At 29.9% G+C, this 22907-nt stretch overlaps 3 protein-coding genes across 3 annotated transcripts; 1 reads left to right on the forward strand and 2 right to left on the reverse strand.

The window, feature by feature from the left end:
- Window positions 1–8515: 8515 nt before the first annotated feature.
- Window positions 8516–15396, forward strand: LOC137814658 (downstream neighbor of Son). The gene is made up of 15 exons (XM_068617507.1): window positions 8516–8697; window positions 8922–9044; window positions 9574–9647; window positions 9719–9854; window positions 9981–10069; window positions 10150–10303; window positions 10399–10583; window positions 11217–11377; window positions 11479–11574; window positions 11889–12010; window positions 12578–12679; window positions 13168–13277; window positions 13597–13684; window positions 13995–14191; window positions 14906–15396. Exons 2-15 carry the CDS (start codon window positions 8949–8951, stop codon window positions 15120–15122), a joined length of 1827 nt encoding a protein of 608 aa, XP_068473608.1. The 5' UTR covers window positions 8516–8697; window positions 8922–8948; the 3' UTR covers window positions 15123–15396.
- A 621-nt stretch (window positions 15397–16017) lies between these two features.
- LOC137814659 (Pentatricopeptide repeat (PPR) superfamily protein) lies at window positions 16018–18319 on the reverse strand. Its single transcript, XM_068617508.2, has one exon. The coding sequence runs from the start codon at window positions 18001–18003 to the stop codon at window positions 16135–16137; it is 1869 nt and encodes a 622-aa protein (XP_068473609.1). The 5' UTR covers window positions 18004–18319; the 3' UTR covers window positions 16018–16134.
- Window positions 18320–18573: 254 nt separating this feature from the next.
- Window positions 18574–21340, reverse strand: LOC137814660 (transferring glycosyl group transferase). The gene is made up of 2 exons (XM_068617509.2): window positions 19940–21340; window positions 18574–19071 (listed from the first exon to the last, which is right to left on the reverse strand). Exons 1-2 carry the CDS (start codon window positions 21235–21237, stop codon window positions 18831–18833), a joined length of 1539 nt encoding a protein of 512 aa, XP_068473610.1. The 5' UTR covers window positions 21238–21340; the 3' UTR covers window positions 18574–18830.
- Between the last annotated feature and the right edge of the window lie 1567 nt (window positions 21341–22907).

Consider the following 22907-nt stretch of genomic DNA (forward strand, 5'->3'; position numbering starts at 1 on the left):
CTGATAGGGGCGGTGCCCTTAGTGGAGGGGCATCTCACGTGACAAGGACGTGATGCTTACTTCGACACTGTGTGTATGAATCAGGTCCATCCACTTAAAGGTTTAATAACTTTTTTTAAATTCACAAATTAAATTATTTTTATTATTGCAATTTATTTAGTACCGATAATTAATATGTCAAAACAAAAGTATGAGTTGAGCCGTCGTATATCGCCAGGTGTGTAGCCCACAATTCACTGTGGACACCTCAGAGGTGTCACTGTAGGCCCCTGACACGTGGCTTTTGTATGGCTTCTGTTCCTCCTTCAATTCCACGTGGACCACGGATCGTCACTTTCTTTCTCTGGTCCCCCTACTTTCTGGCCTTTCACACATTTAAGAAACTTACTATATATACTTTACATGCTTCCCATCGATATCACATCACTTTTAACAAATTTTTAAAAAATTTAAGTTTTTTTTTGTCTGTTGTGAAATTAATTTTGATTTTTACTTCAAATTTTAGATTTTTTAAAATTTTATAGTAAAAAAATTATTGAAATAATTATTAATAATATTTTTGTTAATGATTATTTAACATAAAATATTTTAAATCTTAATCTATGTTAAAATATATATATATATATATATATATTAATATTTTTTATTACAATTAATCAGAAGACGTAAAATTTGAAATTAATGTAATCATTATTTTATATTAATTCTTAATACCCATGATTTTACATAAGACTTCAGTCATATTATATAAGCTCGATCCAATGTAAGATTATTATAAAATGCAGTTTTTAAATTCAAAATATTTGTTAATAAAAGAAAAATCAAATCATGTCAGGATTTGCAAGTATTATTTCTTATTTTAGTTTCCTTTAGTTGAATAACTTTTATGAATAATTCACCTTTAATAACTATTAAATTTAAGAAAATGAAATAAAAAAAAAGATAACAATGAAATATAGTTCACATTCTTTTTCTCTTTCTCGTGAATTTTTTTGTATAATATTAATTTTATCATTTTCTCTCGCAATTTAGTAATTAAATAGGAATTATTCTTTAAAACCATTAAATTAAAAAGGGAAATATGTCCTAAAATTAATCAAGAGTAGTGAAATCTCAGTACGTTTATTTTATGATGGGGAGAATGAAATGTGTATTTAAGACTAATTCAATTTTCTTTAAAAGAGATATTACTTGAGTTCATTTTTCTATATAAAAAAAAGTTGAACATGTCAAATTTTAAATGACTTAAGTCGATCCAAATTTTGACTTGGAAATTTAAATCTATAAAAGGTAATAATTAATGAAGTGCGCTGAATAAAAACAATGATTAAAAGTAGAAAAAAAATCATAAATGGTCGCAATTAATGTTGTGCTTAATTTGCTTATGAATTTGTTGTGTTTTTCTTTTACTTTTTAAAAAAATAAAATATATATATATATGTATATATATATAACTTTTTGTGTTTACAAAAAATAAAAATGTCTAGATTACTTTATATGTCTCAATACTACTACCACTACAAGAAAAAATGGTTTTAACGAGGGAAGGGTTAACCACTAGACCAGAGAAGTTCTTCGGTCATATTATCATTTTTATTTTACTTATTATTATTAACATAATTTATACATATTAATATTATATTAACATTATTATTAATATTATTATTATAATTAATATTATATTTATATTATTAATATTATTCATATTATTAATATTATTCATATTATTAATATTTATTAATATTATTCATATTATTAATATTTATTAATATTATTCATATTATTAATATTATTATTATTAATATTATTATAAATATTATTATTAATATTATTAATATTATTATTAATATTATTATTAATATTAGTATAAATATTATTATTAACATTATTATAAATATTATTATAAATATTATTATTAATATTATTATTAATATTATTATTAATATTATTATTAATATAAATATTATTATTAATATTATTATAAATATTATTATTAAATATTATTATTAATATTATTATTAATATTAGTATAAATATTATTATTAATATTATTATAAATATTATTATAAATATTATTATTAATATTATTATAATGAATAGTTTCCAGTGTATGATTCTTCAAAATTTGATACTGCAAATGTAACCAAAAAATAAATTATGATGATGTATATATGTGATAAGTTAATGTCACTTCACACACAACTTATTTTTACTTATTGAAATTCATAAAAACAATCTTTAAGAATTGAATAATAATTTCAATTAATGAAGTGTCTTCTAACTTCAATTAATGAATCAACCTCTAAGACCTAAGTTCAAAGCATATTTAAATATGTATACCAGTTTAGGCTAAACTCACTAAAAAAATTAATTATATCTATTTATTAAGAATTGAGAAAATATATTTTATTGATGTTTTACATTAAATTTTTGACACTTAAAAAAAATTAAAAAACTCTATTATTTTGATGAGATTTTAGAATAAATATTTAGAATTTAACGAAGGTTTTAAAATAAACCTTTGGAAATTAACGAAGGTTAAAAAAATCTTTGTTATTTTATGGAGGTTTTAAAATAAACCTTTGTAAATTAACAAAGGTTAAAAAAACCTTCATTATTTTGTGGAGGTTTTAAAATAAACCTTTGGAAATTAACGAAGGTTAAAAAAACCTTCGTTATTTTGCGGAGGTTTTAAAATAAACCTTTGGAAATTAATAAAGATTAAAAAAACCTCTGTTATTTTACTGAGGTTTTAGAATAAACCTTTGGAATTTAGCTAAGGTTAAAAAACCTCCGTTATTTTGTTGAGGTTTTAGAAAAAACCTCCATTAATTAAATCAATTCCTAAGGTTATATTAACCTCTATTAAAACCTTTTTTTCTTGTAGTGTACTGTCTACCATATTACGGTCATATTAATTTACACAAATCCAAATAAGGATAAGCTAATATAAAAGAAAACATCACAGGATATTATATGCATGTCATTGTCATATTGTCAATCACATCACACCATTAACACAATACATATAACAAATTAAAATTTAATCACTTTCAACCAATGTATAAATTCCAACCACTCATATTTGTAACAATTAACACCTTATATAATACTAATATTAAATATATCCTACTATAAAATAACAAACTTAACCTATAAAAAAATATCACTAGTAAAAACATACCTCAATTCCTTATATGATAGTGATTATTTCATCATTTATACCATTATTGTCCGTGGTTATATTACTAGTGAAACATATGATATTTCAAGTTTTGTGTTTAATAACACGACCATTAGAATTTATATATTCATCATACACAAACTCATAAAAAACAACACATACATACAAAGCAACATATAATACAAGTATCACGTAACATACATCATTTTATATGTCGTATTAATATATGAATTTCATCACATATAAAAGAGACATCACGCATTAATCATATACATATGAATCATCAATATCACCATCAGGTGGGTGTCTCTTGAGGAACTTTATTTTTTGTAAATGAATTTTTTTTATTGTTTGAGCAATTTCATATTGCTTAAGCAATGTGACCCCAAATAGCATAATTAATGTGTGTTTACCTTGCCCAAATTTTCACTCCATGCTTGAAATCGTTAAATGTATTGTAAGGCTTGGGTGTCATGCTTATCGTATTTTGCACAACAAATTTTCAGAAGTAACAAACTCATCATGTCATTAACAATTAAGCGACCACATTGTCACTTGAGATTTGAAATGTAGTTGCATGACCTCACATTTAGAAATTCATGTACTATTGTAAATATTCAATGTTTGAACAACAATCATTTGTCTGAGTTATACATCTGATCACTTAAGCGTATACGTTGTTGCTCAAATAATAATAAGTGATACATGTAATAATTATTAATTGCTTAAGTGGCATGTCACCACTTAATCAATATCAATCTAAATAGCAACATTCACGTAATAGTTATATATTTTTTTCAAACACCATGCTATACAAAAAATATTTTTAAAATGATAATGAAATAACATGCAACTCTATCATGAATACCGTAAACTTGACTACACTAATTTCCACAACTAATATACACTCTATTCCATATGTATATATCAACATATCTATATTGTCAACATATCTTTTACACATTTAAACAATATCAAATTGAATAGACTAACATTGAATATCCTCACATAGAGGTTGTGTGTTTACATATAAAACCTTCATTTTACACTTCCATAAATCTTATCAAGCTTTTGGTATGTTTGAAATACCAAACCTCAACATATCTCTTGTACGAAAATGCTAAAAGAGAATAATAGATATTGAGTCCTCAATATGGAACAAGTTACTTACCTAAATCAAACCAAGCTTGATTTTGAGTTTTCTACCTTCTCAAAATTGTACCTCCACTACAAGAAAATCATGAAATAGAAACCAATTTCAAAAACAAAAAATAATTAGTTGATGTAGTGACTAAATTAGAGACCATTTCAGAGACTACAAAAATTTTGGTTTCTAAATTAGTTTATATTATTGTTAAATGATTTCTAAATTGGTATCTAATTAGCTACCAAGGTTTTAACTAATAATTATTTAGATTCTAAATTTGGTGGCAAAAACCTTGGTAACTAATTAGATACCAATTTAGAAACCATTTAATAATAATAGAAACTAATTTAAAAACCAATTTTTGTTAGTTTCTAAAATGGTCTCTAATTTAGTTATTATAACAACTAATTAATTTTTGTTTATAAAATTGATTTCTATTTCATGATTTTCTTGTAGTGCTCGAGAACACAATAATATATTGATTACTGTTAACTCATCGACAAGTGCACCAAATTGGGCAAGTAGTAAAATTGAAAAAGTTTGAGAATCGTTTTTCCAATAGATTTGTGTTTGTTTAGATCATATATGTTTTTTATAACTAGGAATAACAACTTAAAAACATAGTTTCATAAAAACTAGGTTTCACATTTAATTCTTACACCAAATTAAGCAGGAAGAGTCATTTTCATAACTGGTATTTTTAATAAGATAACAAATTCATCATAGTTGGACTTTATGAACTTATTCCATACATTTTCTTAATCTTATAACTTTTTTAAACAATTATAACATTTACACCAATGTTTCACTAAACCCTAATTTCCTAAAGGTAAAATTCTAAAGCCTAAAGTAAAACCGCCAATTCCTTAATTCTTTGCACATAGTTAACATTAAATTCGAATGTTGTGATAAAAAGACAAAAATATAATATCTAATATTAAACCTATAAGTTGTTCAATTTAAATAGTAAAATTTAAAAGTTATTTTTCAATGTTTAGAGACAACTAAAAGTACGAATGATCAAACAATTAAGCAATAAGATAAAGTACAAGAATTATTATATATATTACAATAAAGATAATATATTGAAATAAATAAACTACATAGGAAGAAAATAATTACATTCAACCCCAGTAAAATGTGAGGTTATCCACTCTAACACATTTTTGCAAAAATGACAAACACAATGACAAAGTTTAAGTTAAAAGTATTTTCTATAAGTCTTCTTGCCTAAAGCAATGTCAAAAAAACATGTGTTATGTTTTTTTTTTTTTTCATGCAAAAACCCCAACATATAAAGCTCTTTTTGTTTGAACTTTGTTTAAAAGGTGATTTTTTAGTAGGAGAGGTAATGTTATGCCTCATGTGAGTCAAAGTTATAACAAGTGTTAACTTTTAGATGGTGTTTAACTAATGTATTTGCTAACTTGAAAAATACACTAGTAAGACGAGGCTTCCGGTCGATGAGTTAAAACCTCTAATAAAACTTTCTTCTTTCATGATTTCAAGTTTTAATTTCTTTACAAAATTGTAAGAAATTGACTAGTAATTAATTTTTATAATCCAAAATGTTAAACTAGTATTTTTAACACAAATTAGAAAAAAATATAACATAAATACATATAGAGAGGTTAATTACAACAAAACAAATTACTACGATACTTATTAATTATATTATAGTGTTATAGGTGTTATTGTTTTGTACCTTGTGTTATGTCCCATTCTCCCTCTCCGTCTTTCTCATTTTTTTAGTTATTTCCCTCTAACTAAAATAAAAAAAGTTATTGTACTAAATAAATTGAATTTCCTATCTAATGATTTAGTTATCCTTAAAATTAGGGTTTAGAACAATTGTCCTCACTAATTTCGTTTGAGTTAGAGAACATGGTATCCCTATACTCAACATATACGTTGTCAAGGGACGATCTCAATCACATTATTCGACTCAGTCGTGAGATCGAAAACGATACACAACACCTAGGCTTAAATCAAGAGGCAAAAAAACTTAACAAAGTACTCGATCATGTTGCCTCAAATTCATGATAATACATAGTCCGTTAACTTTGAAAGAAGAAGATAAAAAAGCTTAACAAATTACTTGACCTTGTCACCTCAGATTGAATACGACACAATAGAAAATTTAAAAAACCTTAAATTATTTAAAGAGGTAAATTCTAATAAAAATAAAATATATAAATCTATAATCTATTTATAAACTTTCTATTTTTTTATTTATATAAATTTTATAGTAAATATTTGTTAATAGAATCACACATCAATCAGTGATATAAATATTAAAAATAACAAATTACTTAATACTATGTATTATATTCACGAGTCACTCATCTAAATTTTTAAAAATTAAAGAGTAGTTTGTCTCCAATATTTTTTAAAATCAAAGAGTAGTCTGTCTCCAATATTTTGTTATTGTTGTATATGCAACAAAATAATTTAAAGGTTAGATATATTAATTTTTTAAAATATAATTAATAACAAAATAGAAACATGAAAAATGTGGACAAAATCGAGATATTCCAGTATACATTATCGTGGACTATAAATATTTGTTACTTTATATATTTATATACTCTAATATCTATTTATATACGTGAAATAGTGAAATCCCGTAAGCCTGTGTAATAATTTGTTGATATATATATATATATATATATATTATTTCCAAAGAAAGTAATTAATGGATAATATTAATATTATTTCCAAAGAAAACACTGGTAAAATACGTGTAAGACTAAGATTCAATTTCATTCTTTTTTCTTTTTCTCCCTATTTTGTTTTCTTCTCTTTCATGATCATATGCAGTTAACCTTCTATATTTTTTAATTTGATTTTTAACTCCAATTCTTACCTCGTATATTGTAAATAAAGATCACCTATAATTATAGACTATTATTTTTCGATGAGAATTAAATCTGGAGTAAATATATATATTTTTTAATATCTTTTAAATCTTTTTCTTTTAACCTATTTTATAAGTTGGTTCTACTAATTCTTACATTTTCAGTGATATTATATAACTAAAGGCTATATTTAACTAATTTTTAATAAATAAAAAACATATTAAAAAGATCCTTCATTATAAACAACTAAATTTAAGCATATTTTAGCTATCGAATTTGATAGTAAAAGAAAGTCCTCTTTAATGTAATAATTTATTTAACGCATTTTTTAGTAAATACTATATTTTATAGTTTTGTACATTTTATTTTGTTTTATTCTTGAATATTTTTTTTATCTAAAAAAGTAAAGATTATCAACTAAAATAATTTTTATAGAACATTTGTTTTTTCACACTATAGGATGAAATACTCTTTTTAGTGGGTTAAATAAATTATTGGTAGAAGAATAGAGAAATAAGAAGATCACGTAGCAAGTTCTTCCTCCACCTCATATTTTCATCCTGCACTTCTAGGGTGAAAAGTACAATTTCACTCTCAATAAAAAAAAAAATCATTCAAATTAGATCATCCAATAAGTTTTTGAATTATATAATAAAAAAATATTATATTCTAAAATACATTTGAATTATACAATTTGAAAAATATATTTTTAAATATTATATTTTATATTATATACTATTTCTATCTATGTTTAAAATTTATGAAATAATTTAACGTCTTTTTATGACACATTTTTATTTAATTGTGCTATTTTTATTTTTTTTAATAATGTTTATTTTCAATTACGTATAAATATATGTAAAAGAATAGATGATATGTAATATGTTTGATAGTAATAACTAATGTAATAAACAAAGTAAATAAATCTAAATAGTATACAATAATTTATTAGTTGAATTTCAAATTGCATAATTTAAAATATAAAATTTGTATTATGAATTTTATTTTAAGATACAAAATTTGTATTTCTTATTATGTAATTTAGAATGTAAAAAAAAAATACAAATATTAACTTTCAAATTTTATAATAAAAAAATCTGCAAATTTCACATTCCAAAATTAAAATATAAAAAAAGTAGTTTTGGTATTTTCAGAAGGATATTTTTGGAATACAAAAATTTATGGGGTTGAGAAAAGAAAGTATGGAGGTGCAGGAAGAAGCAGTCGATTGGGATAAGTACATATTCTTGGCCCAAGTACGTACTAGGCAGGCCAGCCCAATCTAAATTGTAAAAGTTCAAACGGTTGTGAACGCTGAAGTAACGCGTCACAAATAGGAGGGAAACCAAATTTTTCGTTTTAAAATGTAAAAGGACATAGAGAATTAACCATTCGTTCTCAACTAGGCCCCGCTTCGCTCCCTTCCTCCCTCATCCTCTGATGCGCCGGAACCGATACGACACCGTTCGCCGTCGAGTCTCGCACGCCACGATTCACCTCTCCATTCGGTTTCTTCCTTTTCCTCCTGCTTCTGATTCGCGTTTATTCAATTCAAAATTGAAAACCTAAGTTATCTTTCTACTTTTCCTCTCGCTATTAGTCAAGAACTAATACCACTATTTTTCAGTGCACTAAACTTGCTCTCTCATTGTGCAATTTCCGAATTCTATTGCAAATTCTTTCTTGCTCACTGAATCTGCACTTACAGATTAATCTCGATGATGCTTGGTAGGTAAAAGTACGCGCAGCGGAACGAGGCATGGCAAAAGTAGCTAAACCGGGTTCTCATCGAATTGGCTCGGGGCCTTTGAAAAGTGGATCTATGGTTAAAAAGAAGACACCTTCCGAACTTAGGGTAGGTTGCGGAGCTCGTACCTCAATTTAGTGTTTGTTTGGACTTTGATTCTAGCTTTCAGTTTCTGTGATTATTATAATGGAAACTGTTCAAGTTATGCTTGTTCATTATCTATGTCCTAGCATGACTTCTACACCAATTGCTGTACACTTTGTAATATATAATTCATTCTTACCAGTGCAAGGGTGAGTTGTATGCGTGGTTTTTGCTTGACTTGGCGCATGCTCTCAAGGTGTTTGCATTATGTAGCTAATGTACACTTGGTTGTCTTAAAGTGAACTTTAGAATTATAGTTTGTGGCAAGTTACATATCTATTATTCATCATGTAATTATTTATGTTCATTTCTCATTTCAACCAAAATGGAGTTTTTTATGTTGTTGCTGCCCTGCCCCCTCCACGTATAGTCATAGCATAATTTCAATTTAAGATTCATACAACAATCTCTTTCTGTCCATATTGATAACTAGGATTTCATTGTGGTGGAGCAAACAGTATAATTATCATTATCATACTGTAATTCTTGACAGGGAGAGCTACTGAAGCGGGCAAGCTTTCTGGATAATACTGCTGAATCTCCATCCCCCTTGGCTGATCCTTCTAAGTAAGCTTCTGTATCTCTTTCAATCTATTTTTTCATAATTTGCTGAGAACTTGCTTGATTTATGTTTGCAGGACCACTGAGGTGAGCAATGGATTAAAGAAAACAGGGTTGTGGAGGGCCCCTAGATACACTGACACACGGGTTGATGAAGTATTTGCTGTAAAAAAGCCCAGGTTTAAAATTGCATCTGGAAAGGAAAATGCAAAGGTTACTATTTTGTTTGCTCGACTTATGGCTCATTTAGTTTATTCAATTAACATCTTCATTAAATCATTGATCCCAAGATGTTAATGTTGTTGATATTGAACAATGCAATGTTGTTATTGTGCTCAGGAAATTTCATCTTTGGGACAAACAAGTAATCTGAAAAATCTTTCAGTTTTTTCGACTTTGGAGGCTAAGAGACAGCAGGAAAATTCATGGTTTGCCTCATAGTTTTTATGTTTGCTTGATCCCATAGCTAATTTTTACAATGCTGATTTTGTTCCAAATTTGTTGTCAGCTTGGAGACTTCTGTTGTTTCTGGTCAGGCCAGCAAAGATAGTGGCTTACAATCTTGTCTAATATTTGAAAAGTGCAGCCAAGGGAAATTTCTCAGTGTTTCTGAACTTTCAACAGCTGTCGAGACATCTTGTGGCTCAGGTGCTATTGACCTGGTATACAAAGACTGCATTTTACCTTTTCTTAACTGTTTACTTGCAGTTTTGATTCTCACAACCAGGTTATTATTACTAACAATAATAAATTCTAGGGAAAAGCATTAAGAGGACTAGCTGCACATGAAGAACATTATGCTAATGACAAAACTGCTGATTTGGATGAAGGACACCCTGTTTTAGGAAATTTCTTATCTGAATGCCATTTACCTGGCCAGAAGGTCCCTTTGGATCTTACTCTAAAAACCAGTATACGGATTGTATCCTCGTCTGTGAACTGGTGAGTCATGAGTGCATATGACGGAGTAATGCATTGGCATCAAGGCTTGTAGAAATAAGATGAAATGGACTGAATTAATAAGCTTTTATACTGGGATATGTAGTTTATATATTGAAAAGATGATGTATTTAGGTTTCCTTAATAGTTTATATAATGATCAGGTTGAGCTATATGATAGGAGGCTAGTTTCATGACATTTCAGAAATTGTTAAGAAAAATACTATTTTTGATGCTATAATAGAGTCCTTCATAGAACTAAGACATTTATCATGCATATGGTATGCCATGACTGGCATATATTTTTTATAATTTCAAGATTTTCATTATTTGTATAAACCAGGTTACATAGTGCTTGTATAATCCCTTTTGTTTCTCTCAGATCTTAACATTAGTTATTTTGTATTTCATTCATAAAAAACTGTTTTGTCCGCGTATAGAGAGCTTGTTTGGCTTAGATTGATAGCTTGAACAGGAAACTAGTCTCTTCAGTTTATCTAATGAGTTTTGAAGTTGCAGCACCTATTTTTATGGTATTTGTTTAGTGTTTTCATTTCTTGTTTACTTTGGTGGCAACTATCCTTGAGGTCCTTTTTTTTGTGAAAGTTATTTTGAGTTCCAAATTTCTCAATACAGGTCAGTTATGCGTGGCACCATGCCTAAGTTAGCCTTTCAGCATAGTTATTTCAAGAGTCAAAATGTGAGAGGTTCCGAGGGCTTACATTCATGGATGTATCCTCAATCCACTCTACCGCCTGCTCTGATATCAGTGTTGAGCTCATCAACATCAGATGGAGGTTGTGAATTAGTTTTCAGCATGCCTATTTATGGTTTCTTCTTTCTACTTTTCCTTTCTCAATGTTTCTTGTGTTCTTTCCTCTGCCTTCTTATACAATAGACTTGGATTTCTTAAGGAAACGACAAGTAGCTTGGGAAGAATCCTTTCGGGACCTTTATTACATGCTTCGAAAGGACATTTGTGGCCTTTTCTATGGTAATTACACATTATCTTCATTTTCTTTTGTCAGCTTATTTTGTAATGATTATAGAAATATGTTTATGTGATGCCTTTTCTATTCTGGAATTTTATTTGTCCGCTTGTGGGATGTAATTTAATTTGTTTGTGCTTAAAGAACATTTTTTTGTTTGTTTTGAAGTAGGTTAATGACTTCTTATGGTATTATTATGCATTCTTAATTTTGCTATTGTTTGAACCTTCCAACTTCATCATGCATTATTTTATATTAGCATAATTACATTTTTATATTGGATGTTGTGTTTGTTATTTTTTTTTTTTTTCTTTTGTAGTTTGCAGTGCTCAGTTTGTTGTGATGTTTACTGGTGGTGACAGCTCTGGGAAATCCAAATGTTCTTGCAATGCTTATATCTCACAGTCAACCCAAGGTTTAAGATCATTGCTAAGAGAGCATGTAAGATACTCATATTAAGTATCATGTGTTATTTATGGGTTACTAATTTTCCTATTGTCACTCTTTTCTTTTGCCTTTTTTGGGTGGTGGTGCGGGGAGGTGGTATTGTTTGGCTAAGGCCAAAGAGTTATATTTCATTGATGCTGTATTTCTGGTTTCTAGGAAATTCTCAGTGAAAGTGATGTTGGTTGGTACAGGGAATTTTATTTTATTTCTCTAACTAGGTTTTTTGTCAAAGAATAGTAGTCTCGTTGTAATTGTCCTTTGCGAATAATATCTGTGTTCAAGTGGATCATGGCTATAACCATACGAGTAACAACTTAACAAGGAATGTGCTTTTTTTTATGACTTTGCTGCTACTAGAATTTGAACTTCAAGTGTAGTTTTCCATATAAGTACTCGTGCTATTTTATGGCTTTGTCTGTATTGTTTGTTTAGTAAAACCTCTTAATCATTACATTGTTATTGTTGTTGTTACTATTAATATTATAAAACTATATTTTTGGCATTAATATTTAATTTGTTGATGATATCTGAATTTTATTTTGGCTCTATACCCTTTATTAGGATGTCTGTTTCTCCATGCCTCTTTGCCATTCCAAAGTGGAACAGGTTGCAACTGAGGATCTAGTTGAGTTGTCAGAGATAGAAAAGCAAAACTTAGGACAGGTTTGTATCTATATGCTACTTATACAATACTTGTTTTCCTGGTGATGTTTGTATTAATATATGTGAATGATTGAAATGATCAGTTCATTCATAGCATGCTCATTGTTTTGTGATTCTATTGATAAATTTGTACTGAATATTAAAACAAAACTTCTGTCACTGCTTTGGAGTTTAATTTATAATTGATTGTAAAAATGTTTTTATGCTCTCCTAGTGTTATTAAATTACTAAAAGTTTTACTTTTTACTTGCATATCTAAATTAAAGTCAACTAGTTTATGGATAAAAGATTCATTAATAAAATGTATTATTTAAATTCATAATTGTCTTTCACTTCTTATTACTGGTTGGCCTTCCCTTTGGTGTATATTATGGTGTTCAGAGTTTGTCTACCAATTAACTGATTTATCTCCAACTCCAATTCTGTATTTATTTTTATAGTGAATAATAAATTATATTAAATGGTGCTTGTTATCTGAAATAATGCAGATCAGGCGATTAAGGTCATTCTCTGAAGTTGATAATAGTCCAGAATCTTTGCTGGTATTTCGTGGAAACAACAATGTACATGCTTTATATGACCTTTTACTAAATTACAGGTGACCGGCCTTTTACTTGTAAATTTCAGTTTTTGTATCAGACTTATGGCATGTTTTGATAAACAACTTAACTGAGCTTTTGATATGTAAGTTCTTGTCCAATGAGAGCTTATTTGTAAGCTTGAGTGTGAAGTTTGCTGAAAAATGAATATTATTTTGGAAAGTTTTACCATGAACCACATTGAAATAAGCTAATCTTGCTTATAGGAGGTTCATTGGTCTGCTTCATTAATCTATATTAAATCAGACTTATTTGATGTTTACTCCTATATTTTTAATTTTGTTGCTGTCTAACATGTTTATTGCCTGCAACTTGCAGATTTCTCTTGACTTCACTGTCTAGTATGGACATACCTGTCTTGTGCTCCCCTGTGCCATTTCGAAATTCTGCTTTGTCTTATCCTGATGTATGTCCTTCACTTAATTTTCTTTCCTTTTTATTTTTCCTGTACTTTGTTTCTATAATTGTGAAATTTAAGTTGATCATTGAACTATCGTCCCAATCTTTATAGGTGCCGAATGTTATTTTTACTAGCTGTTCTAATTTTCAGATTTGTCCATTAGGGTAGTGTCAATAACGTGTTATCTTCTAGAAAACCACGTGGAGGAATCCATATGCAAATTTAATTCTGTGACCAGTTTGTTTGAAACTGCAGTAATTATTCTAGTTATGCTAGCTATTTAAATAATTGGATTTCATATACTTCTGTTTCTCAGATTAAATGCACGGAGACAAGAAGAGCTGAGGACATCGCTGCTTCTTATAATGGGTCGATATGGAAAGATGGGGAGTCTATACAAGGATCTTCAGATGGCCTTTGTACCATTGAAATTAAGGATGCACTTCTTCCACCTTGGATTATTTCTCGTATATGTGCTTTGATGGCCTTCGAAGGAAGTAGCTTTGAGGCAAGGTATGAATAGCCTTTATTTGGTCATACTTTTTGCATAAATTTGAGCTTTTTCGATTGGATAATTTCATGTGGTCAATACAGTCATCTATAGCTGTGCATGCAAACAGTTAGGATTGTGGACCTGCTGGAGGGTTAATGAATGATAATGTGGGGTATACAAGCGAATTCAAATCACCCGGACTTAACTTTATTTAGTTGGTAATGAGCCATTGTTTTGAAAACAAATAAAGCAGAGCCCAGACTCTTGTGATTGTGGTTGGTTGACTGGACTCAGGGTCTTGGTTTTGGTAATTGTTAACCAGCCAAACCATTTTCTTACAAGAAATAAAATATTCAAATTTTATAACCAACTTCAACCAGTTATTATAAAAATTGTCAATTGGTCCTGCTTATATTTTATAACCACGGCTATTTTCAATATTGTTTATGGTTGAGCTTTGGTAATGAAGCTTTCTTATATGTGAATCAGAAAACTTGGGAATATGTCCAATGAAATTTTATATAAGGATTTAGGAACAATTAGGATATTTTAGTTTGAGAAAACATTTCCATCTTTTCCTATTTTTAATAAATTGCCAATTGTTTCGAGTGACAGTGCATCTAATAAGTAGAATTTCATGAGCATTTATGCGATGTCATAAATTTCTGCGGCACATAATCTAGTTGTACTATACATAAAACCTAAACGATGTTTGTTCATCATATGCCTTACAGTTTTTCGACGGATTTTAACTCAATTGGGTTAAATGTTGCCTTGAAATCAATTTGTGAGAAGTCGGAATCCAAAGCTGCTGATAGTGAAAGCGGACAAGACCACATAAATACTTTTGGCATTCCAGAAGCTGTAGTCACTTCTCTAATGTGTTCATCTTCATTAAAAGGCGTAAGGTACAGTGATGGTTCTTATACAGCATCGTTATCCCCTGTATAATGTTGTCAAAACAAGGAACCTGTATTCGTCACGTTAATTTATTTAAATGGCTATCCGTTCCTAGGCCCGATAAAAAATTAACGGGGTGTTGTACTTTTAAATCCAAAACTACTGTAACATGTTGCCAACCTATGTCCTTGAGTTTCGAACTGTCGAACTCATTGTGCCTGACGTACATTCAAAGTTTTGTACTCAAGAACATGTAATTCACGAAGTTACTCAACACTGCAAATTTATGTATGTGTCCATAAATCTGATAAGGATTTAGTCGATCCATGCAAAAGCACAACAATTTTAGGGTTACTTTATTTATTTGAGTCATCTGTTCTGAATAAGAGTATAAAATAATCTTGGAACTCTACACCTTAGGGGGATGATCAAGAAGGTGTAAAAGTTCTGGCTGCTTTAAAGTTCATTTTGAACTATCCTTAATAGATGCCTTCAATTTGTCATGCATTTACAAATGGTTGTCTTGAGGAGTTGACTTAGTTGATTTGATTTATTTTCTTAAATATTTCAAATCAAATCAATTTGATCTAAGGTTGGATTGCTTTGATTTAGTTCACTATATTAAGGGAAGAAATTGTGTTTTTATTGAGATGCAATTTTATAAAAAAAATAATATTTGAATAACGATAAACTGAAAGAAAAGGGAAATAATTTCTTTACCAGTTGACAGTATAAAAATAATTTTTTTTTATATAAATATATACTTCTTACACAGCATTGCATTAATTTCTTAACCTAAAATATATAGGTCGGGTGATAAATATAACATGTAGACCTGACTAAAACAATAGATTAAAAGTAGATGTTTAAATAGAAAGGTTTTCAATTTAAAAAGTTTAAAAATTAATGAAAAGTGGATGTATAATCAGATTAGTTTAAGTTCAGATTTAATAATTTGAAGAAACATAATTTGATTTTAATTATTGAGATAATGGGTCAATCCGATCCGGGTGTTCTATATCTAAAACCATAGCCGTAATCTGTAAATAGTGAGATTGTTGTTTCACCAGTAATCCTTACAAGAACACGTGCCTTCTTTAAAATGATGGAATCGGTTTCGATCTCTCACTATCAACTCTACTTGGAAAACCTTCGAAATCAACTTGGTAGCTGTGTGACAATCTTCACAGACACGCAAGTTTTTAACAACCCTAATGGGTGTAGGAGCTCGAATCTTCATAATTCCATATGCAATGGCCAGCTTCTCACTATGCCTGTGAAGTGCACCTTCCTTTTCCTCTTCATCAATGTCAAACAATGTCTCACCTGTATTTCCAACATACCCAACTAGTTGTATTTTTTTCAGTATTATATCTTCCCACATTCTTTCTATTTTCTCTATTTCCGGGTGTGTTTTATCTCCAACTGTAAATTCGTGAATCTTTCCATCTACCTCAATGAGACTGTATCCAGGTCTCTTTCTTACTCCTTTCTCCTTCATCATCTGCCTCATAATAGTAACATCTTTCCACTTATTTGCGCGAGCGTATATGTTCGAGAGTAGCACATAATGACCACTATGTTCTGGTTGCATCTCTAACAAAATTTTCCCCACCCTTTCCCCAACTTGTACATTCTTGTGAATTCTGCATGCTCCTAGCAGTGCTCTCCATATTGGAGCATTTGGCTTCACAGGCATTTCAAGAACAAACTTCTCTGCCTCTCCCAACTTCCCTGCTCGACCAAGAAGATCAACCATACATCCATAGTGCTCCAATCTTGGCTCCACTCCATGATCTTCTTTCATGCTTTCAAATATTTCCAAACCCCTTTCAACCATTCCTGCATGGCTGCAAGCTGACAACACTGCAGTAAACGTAATGTCCCTTGGAACTACCCCCGTTTTCAGCATTTCTGAAAAATACCAGAGTACTTTCTCTGCATAACCATGCATGGCCAGTCCAGCAATCAAAGCTGTCCAACAAAGCACATCCTTTTCCGGCAGTAGCTCAAAAACCTGAACAGCTTTCCCAAGGTCCCCACATCTTGCATACATATCAACCACGGCTGTCCCAAGAATCAGATTCAAACGTAAGTTATTTCTCATCACATAGTCATGAGCTTTCTCCCCCATTGCAAGAGCCCCCAAATGAGCACAAGAAGATATAACACCCACCATAACAGTCTCATTAGCCACCACCCCTTCTGCCTGAAGAGCCCCAAACATCTCAACCGCTTTGTCAAAATAATTGTTCCGAGCATAACCACTAATCATCGTGCTCCACGTCACTAAATTCCTCTCGGGCATTCTATCAAATAGTTGACGTGCAGATTCAACATCTCCACATCGATGATACCCTCCAATCATGCTAGTCCATGAAACTACGTCAAACCGACCAATCCTCTGAAAAATGCTCCTTGCAGCTTTTATGTCCCCAACAGTTGCATACATATGAAGAAGGGAGTTTCGAGCGAAAAAATCAAGTTCAAATCCATGCTTAATAATTTGACCATGTGCTTGCATGCCCATAGGTGCAGACTCAAGCTGGGTACACGCTTTAACCAAAAAAGGGTGAGTGATATTATCAGGTACGACACCAAAGCGTAGAGCTTTGATGTAATAGTGAAAAGAATTTTGTGGGTTTTGGCTGGTGGAACAGCCTCGGATGAGTGCATTGTAGATGAAAAGGTTGGGATTTTTTATTTGGGAGACGACCCTTAAGGCGTAATGAAGCAAGTTGGTAGTTGATTCTATGCAGAAAGCAACGAGGCGACTGGCTACAAAGACGTCGAAGAAAAGATGTGTTCTTAAGAAATGGGCATGGACGATTTTCAGGTCCCCAACATTGCAACAACGCTCCAACAGCACAAGTTTCGGATTCTTCAGCCTCAGCGTTTTCAGAATTAAGTTGCTACCACTGCTGTAGCTCATCTTCTGCAAAAAACATGATGCAACGACAAATCATATTATTATCATTATGCTCATTGCTAAACACATGCTATATCTATGTTAAGTTTTACTAGCGAAAACAAAGAGTGTAATATTCATGTTATAATACTCTACATTTTTTAAATTTTTTCAAGGTTTTTAATTCATATTAACTTTAACCATTTAATAATGATGTGAAATATAACTAGACATGTTATATCACAAACCATTTCACAACAGGCACACTTATCACATATTTCGATGCACATAATCTGTCACTAAATAATAATAAAAACATTTTATAATGGCAAAAAGTTTATCAACCTTTTAAACGTTGTTTTTAGTATTATTATTATTATTTTCTAGAAATACCTATGTATCAGTTCAGGCACGTTAATCTGCAATGGATGAGAACACCATTTATTTATTAATTATTATTCTTTTGAACTAACCTCTGTTTAATATTGTTTGTTTTTGTTCTAATGGAACTTCCATAAATATTTATAACTAGGAAAAAAAAAACTAAATTCCTCTCAACAGTTCAAATTAACTGCTGTATAAATCAAAACCAACTTTTTGAAGAAGTTAAATGAGGGAATTTTTTCAAATTTATCAACAAGTTTATATAATTTTTTTCTTAATTTCTTTTCTTGAAGTACTTGTTGACAAACTTATCAAATACAATTCCATGTGTCAAGGGAATGCATGTAGAAAAAGGAATATAAAGAGTACAAAAACAATCAATGAAAAAGTAATCAAAATGTCAAAATTGATGCACAACATCTTTCTGAACTAAGGATCAGCAATTTCGTTAGTTACAGTGAATTTCTCTAGAAAGAGAACTTGAAAGCTCCTGCATTAGCATCTGTGACAGAATCCCAGAAGGGAAGTTTCCTCTGCTGGATCTTTCTCTCTTCTTCTTTCCGAGTCAATTCATCAATTTCTCCTGGAAAAGAAGCCTCGATAGCATTCTTAAACTTATCGTACAAATTCACTCGATCCCTTGTTCCAGATACCAGTGTGCTAGCATTTGGCCTTCTAAGAAAATCCAAGACATTTACCAAATTTCTCCTGCAACAAATACATTTGATATTAGACTATCATTTTCACAAGCAAGATTAAATTATTAGTAATTTAATATTAAGGAGTTTCAATAAGTATTCAGGTTTCAAGACACAAACAAACATGCTGTTATTGTTGAGCTATACATTATGCTCATCATCTGCTTACTAATAACTGTGTTGTAAGATTAGATGTTATAATAGTTTAAATAAAAAAATATCATATCAGTGACAAACAAATGAAATTCTTCAGTCACCCTCATCTTCAGATATAAAGGATAAGTCATACAAACTGCAATACACCTGAACATAAAATGAGTAGATGTATATGTTGACCATGTTATTACAAACCAGGCAATAACCATTCACTGCCCCTCCTTTATAACCGAAAAATTTGTCAATATAAATTTTCACATGACTAGCCTAAAGGGTGAACTCTATAGGGCCAAATTCTGAGTTAACATAAAAACCAAACAAATAATGAGTATTCCGAGAAAATGTGTCTATCAAAATATATGCTTCCTTCAAGATTAACGATTTTGATTTCATATAATACCAATGAATACTAGTAAATCAGGCACGCGACTACTCAACAGAACAAAAACAGAATAGTCAATCCATCGTACCTACAAAAGTTGAAGATGTATCAAACTACAACTAGGGTATAAAACATGACCAGCACAGGTTCATTCAGACACAGTCAAATGAAGTTAGCCATAACTCTATCAAGCTGTCCTCAACTATTAGCTTAAAAAAGCACAGAGTAACAATTAGTTTAGGCTCAATGAGCCGAAAATTCACTGTCACTAGAAGCTCGATGATAACTATTTCATTAATCAAACAACATAAAATCCACAGACATCGATAAAAGACCTCACCTACTAACATAGTTTTGGGTTATGGCTATAGATTCCTCCAGGTTGATCACCAAATGCCACCACCCACTAGGCACAAAGATGAGCTCTCCAGCTTTACACACACACTCAATTGGTTTCTTTTTCCAATTTTTGGTTGCACCATAGAAGTTCATGAACCATTCAATTATTGAAACAGGAGATGCGACATCGGCCCCATCAGGACTGGGATGAACACCAGGTGGAATCACATCAGGAGGAAACAAAATCCATTTCTTGGACCCCTTGATCACTGCATTCCAAGCCGAGGTCGAATTCGGATCAACATGGAAAGAGGATCCAGACCCTGCAGGTCCAATAATAATCCACCTGTAGTCTGGCCTCTCATTGCCCAAAACACCAAACAAGTCTTCCCTAAAGTACACTGGAACTTCATATTCATCACCCAATTGTGGAACTTTTTCAGCAAACTTAGGATCAAACAAATATAAAGGCCTTTCCTCTCTAACCTGATCCGAGTACCCAAAGTAGTCTCCAAGCTTCATCTCCACTGGCCCAACTGAAAACTTAACATCACCACACAATCTTTCCAAATAATCCCTATCCCAATTTCCCAACGCACCCCAATTATCAATACACCCTTCCAACAACACCGGCTTATTAGGCTCCTCAAAATTCAGCACAAACTCCTCAACCGAAATTCCCCTCTTCCGAACCACATTATCCCTCTCCAACCACTCAGGCTTCATTTCAAGGTTAGCACAGAGCCAACTCTGGAAAAGATAATCCGAGAAAAAGTCTCTAACTTTGAGACCCCCAAGAGCAATATCGGAGTTACCAAATGAAGGGTAACAGGCAGAAACATAGGTGGATTTCCAAGACCCTTTGTACTGAAACCCAGAAAGAAGGTTTTCCAACACGAGATTCTTCCAAAGGGGTTCATGGTTGGTGAACACGTAGAAAGACTTGCTCACAGCGGCCAAAACCCCTAAGGAAGAAGCATCCAAAAACCCGAGCATGTCAAGAACAAGCTCATCCGAAAGAGTATGAAGATTACCTAAGCCGGTGTCTCTAGAGTTAATGGAACGGGGGTTCAGATAGAGATTTCCCAAGGGTTGAACACCGTGAGTGTGCGATGGAGCAGAACTTTTGATGCTGAAACCATCCTCAACAACTTCTTCTTCATGCTGTTGTTCCACTAGACGTGCTAGCTCTTTTGATATGGAAATGCAGTTTCCTGTGGTTGTTTTTCTGTTTCTAATGGTTTTCTTTGTTCTTCTCTTTACACGGCACAATAGGTTTCTCATCCTGAAGCTCCGCATGGTGGAAACTGATGACCAGATTATTGGTCTGAATTTGCGCCGCCGGAGCCTACCAAAACCCACAACCCAAAACCCACAAAAATTACATTACTTCTAACTCTTTATTACAATGAAGTGTTATATTCCAATTTAATTAAAAATGAAACAAATGATTTTTAATATTTTGATATTAAATTTTTTAAAAATCAAGGTAAACAAGTTTTATATTTGAATACATGTATAATAACCATTCTCAATTCAATTTAAATACACCTCCAATTCATAGATTATATATTTCCCACCTTAGAAAATTTACATAAAATATAATAATATTAAAATATGAGTCATTTTCATAATCATAAAATGCAAAAAAAAAATAAAAAAATTGTGTGATAATGTTTTATTTTTTAACAATTTCATATCACCTTTTGTTTGATAAGATTCTCCTCACACTTTATTTTTCAATATTTATATAATTTATTAGGTGAACAATTTTTTTATCTAGACAGTAAAAGAAATCAACAAAACCAAAGTGAATAATGTTTATATAATCAATCAAAATTACTATTATCATAAGCAAAACGTGTTTCTGTATTTTGTTTTAGTAAGTTTCGGATTTGCAAAAAATATGATACTAATATTCTTTAACACTAAAATAATTATATAAAAATCATATAATATATCATTTTTCTCAACTTTTTTTATTTGGTGAGAAAAATTAATTATTTATAATTTTCATCAAAATTATATTAATTTCGAGCACAACCACAATCATAAAAAAATATATATCGTTGCACTCATTTGTAGAAATAAAATAAAGATGAATTGAGTGAGTCTCAGTATTTTTTAAATCTCAATATGTTTTATTCAAAAAGTTCATAATTTTTTTCTTGCAATGTTTTGTAATAATAATTATAAAATTAACAATATAATATAAAATTTGAATGATAAAATAATTAAAAATCTAAATGAAATTAGAAATAGAATCACATATAATCCAAAAAACAAATTAAAAAGCAGGAGTTTTTTGATTGATAACATGAAAATGAAAATATGAACTTAGAATATATATATATATATATATATATATAACTCGAGTTATAAACAACTTCAAAATTACCATTTTATATAAGAGAATCAAACATGAAATATAAAAAAACCACTCTAAAAATTATATAAATGTGTTCTTATTTTATATAAAATAAATGTTCTACAATTATTATTATTATTATTTATTTGCAATATTATATGACATATGTTAACTGTTTGTTTAAACGAAAAATTGACTATTTCAAATAATATTTATTATATTAATATAATAACAATGAATGACATTAAGATTTGTATAGGTTATTTATTCTCTATTCTAAATTAAATATTAGGACCAAAATCAACCATTTCAAATATATAACATGAAAAAAATAAAGAAAATTATTTTACATTGATTTAAACTAAAATCTATAATTTTATTAGGATTAAAAACATTATTTTTCAAAATTTATATGTATGAAAGCATTTTTTATAAAAATCAAAATCAAAACTTCTTCATTCTACAAAAGTTACAAATATATTTGAGCCATTAAAAACGTTTTAATTATTTTTTTTTTCTTTTCAATTAAATAAAAGATAACACACTACTATTTATAATTTCTCTCTAACTTTCTTCACATCCTAAACCACAGCAAAATCTA

This window comes from Phaseolus vulgaris, chromosome 1 (genome assembly GCF_051622355.1).
Source record: "Phaseolus vulgaris cultivar YP4 chromosome 1, ASM5162235v1, whole genome shotgun sequence".
NCBI classification, from domain to species: Eukaryota; Viridiplantae; Streptophyta; class Magnoliopsida; order Fabales; family Fabaceae; genus Phaseolus; species Phaseolus vulgaris.

Excerpts from the sequence above, each read along its gene's own strand:
- LOC137814658 (XM_068617507.1), top strand. The coding sequence starts at position 8,949 with ATGGCAAAAGTAGCTAAACCGGGTTCTCATCGAATTGGCTCGGGGCCT. Across the intron at positions 9,855-9,980 it reads CTGGAAAGGAAAATGCAAAG|GAAATTTCATCTTTGGGACA; the intron begins GTTACTATTTTG and ends TATTGTGCTCAG. Across the intron at positions 11,575-11,888 it reads CATTTGTGGCCTTTTCTATG|TTTGCAGTGCTCAGTTTGTT; the intron begins GTAATTACACAT and ends TTTCTTTTGTAG.
- LOC137814659 (XM_068617508.2), bottom strand. The coding sequence starts at position 18,003 with ATGAGCTACAGCAGTGGTAGCAACTTAATTCTGAAAACGCTGAGGCTG.
- LOC137814660 (XM_068617509.2), bottom strand. The coding sequence starts at position 21,237 with ATGCGGAGCTTCAGGATGAGAAACCTATTGTGCCGTGTAAAGAGAAGA. Across the intron at positions 19,072-19,939 it reads ACCCAAAACTATGTTAGTAG|GAGAAATTTGGTAAATGTCT; the intron begins GTGAGGTCTTTT and ends TATTTGTTGCAG.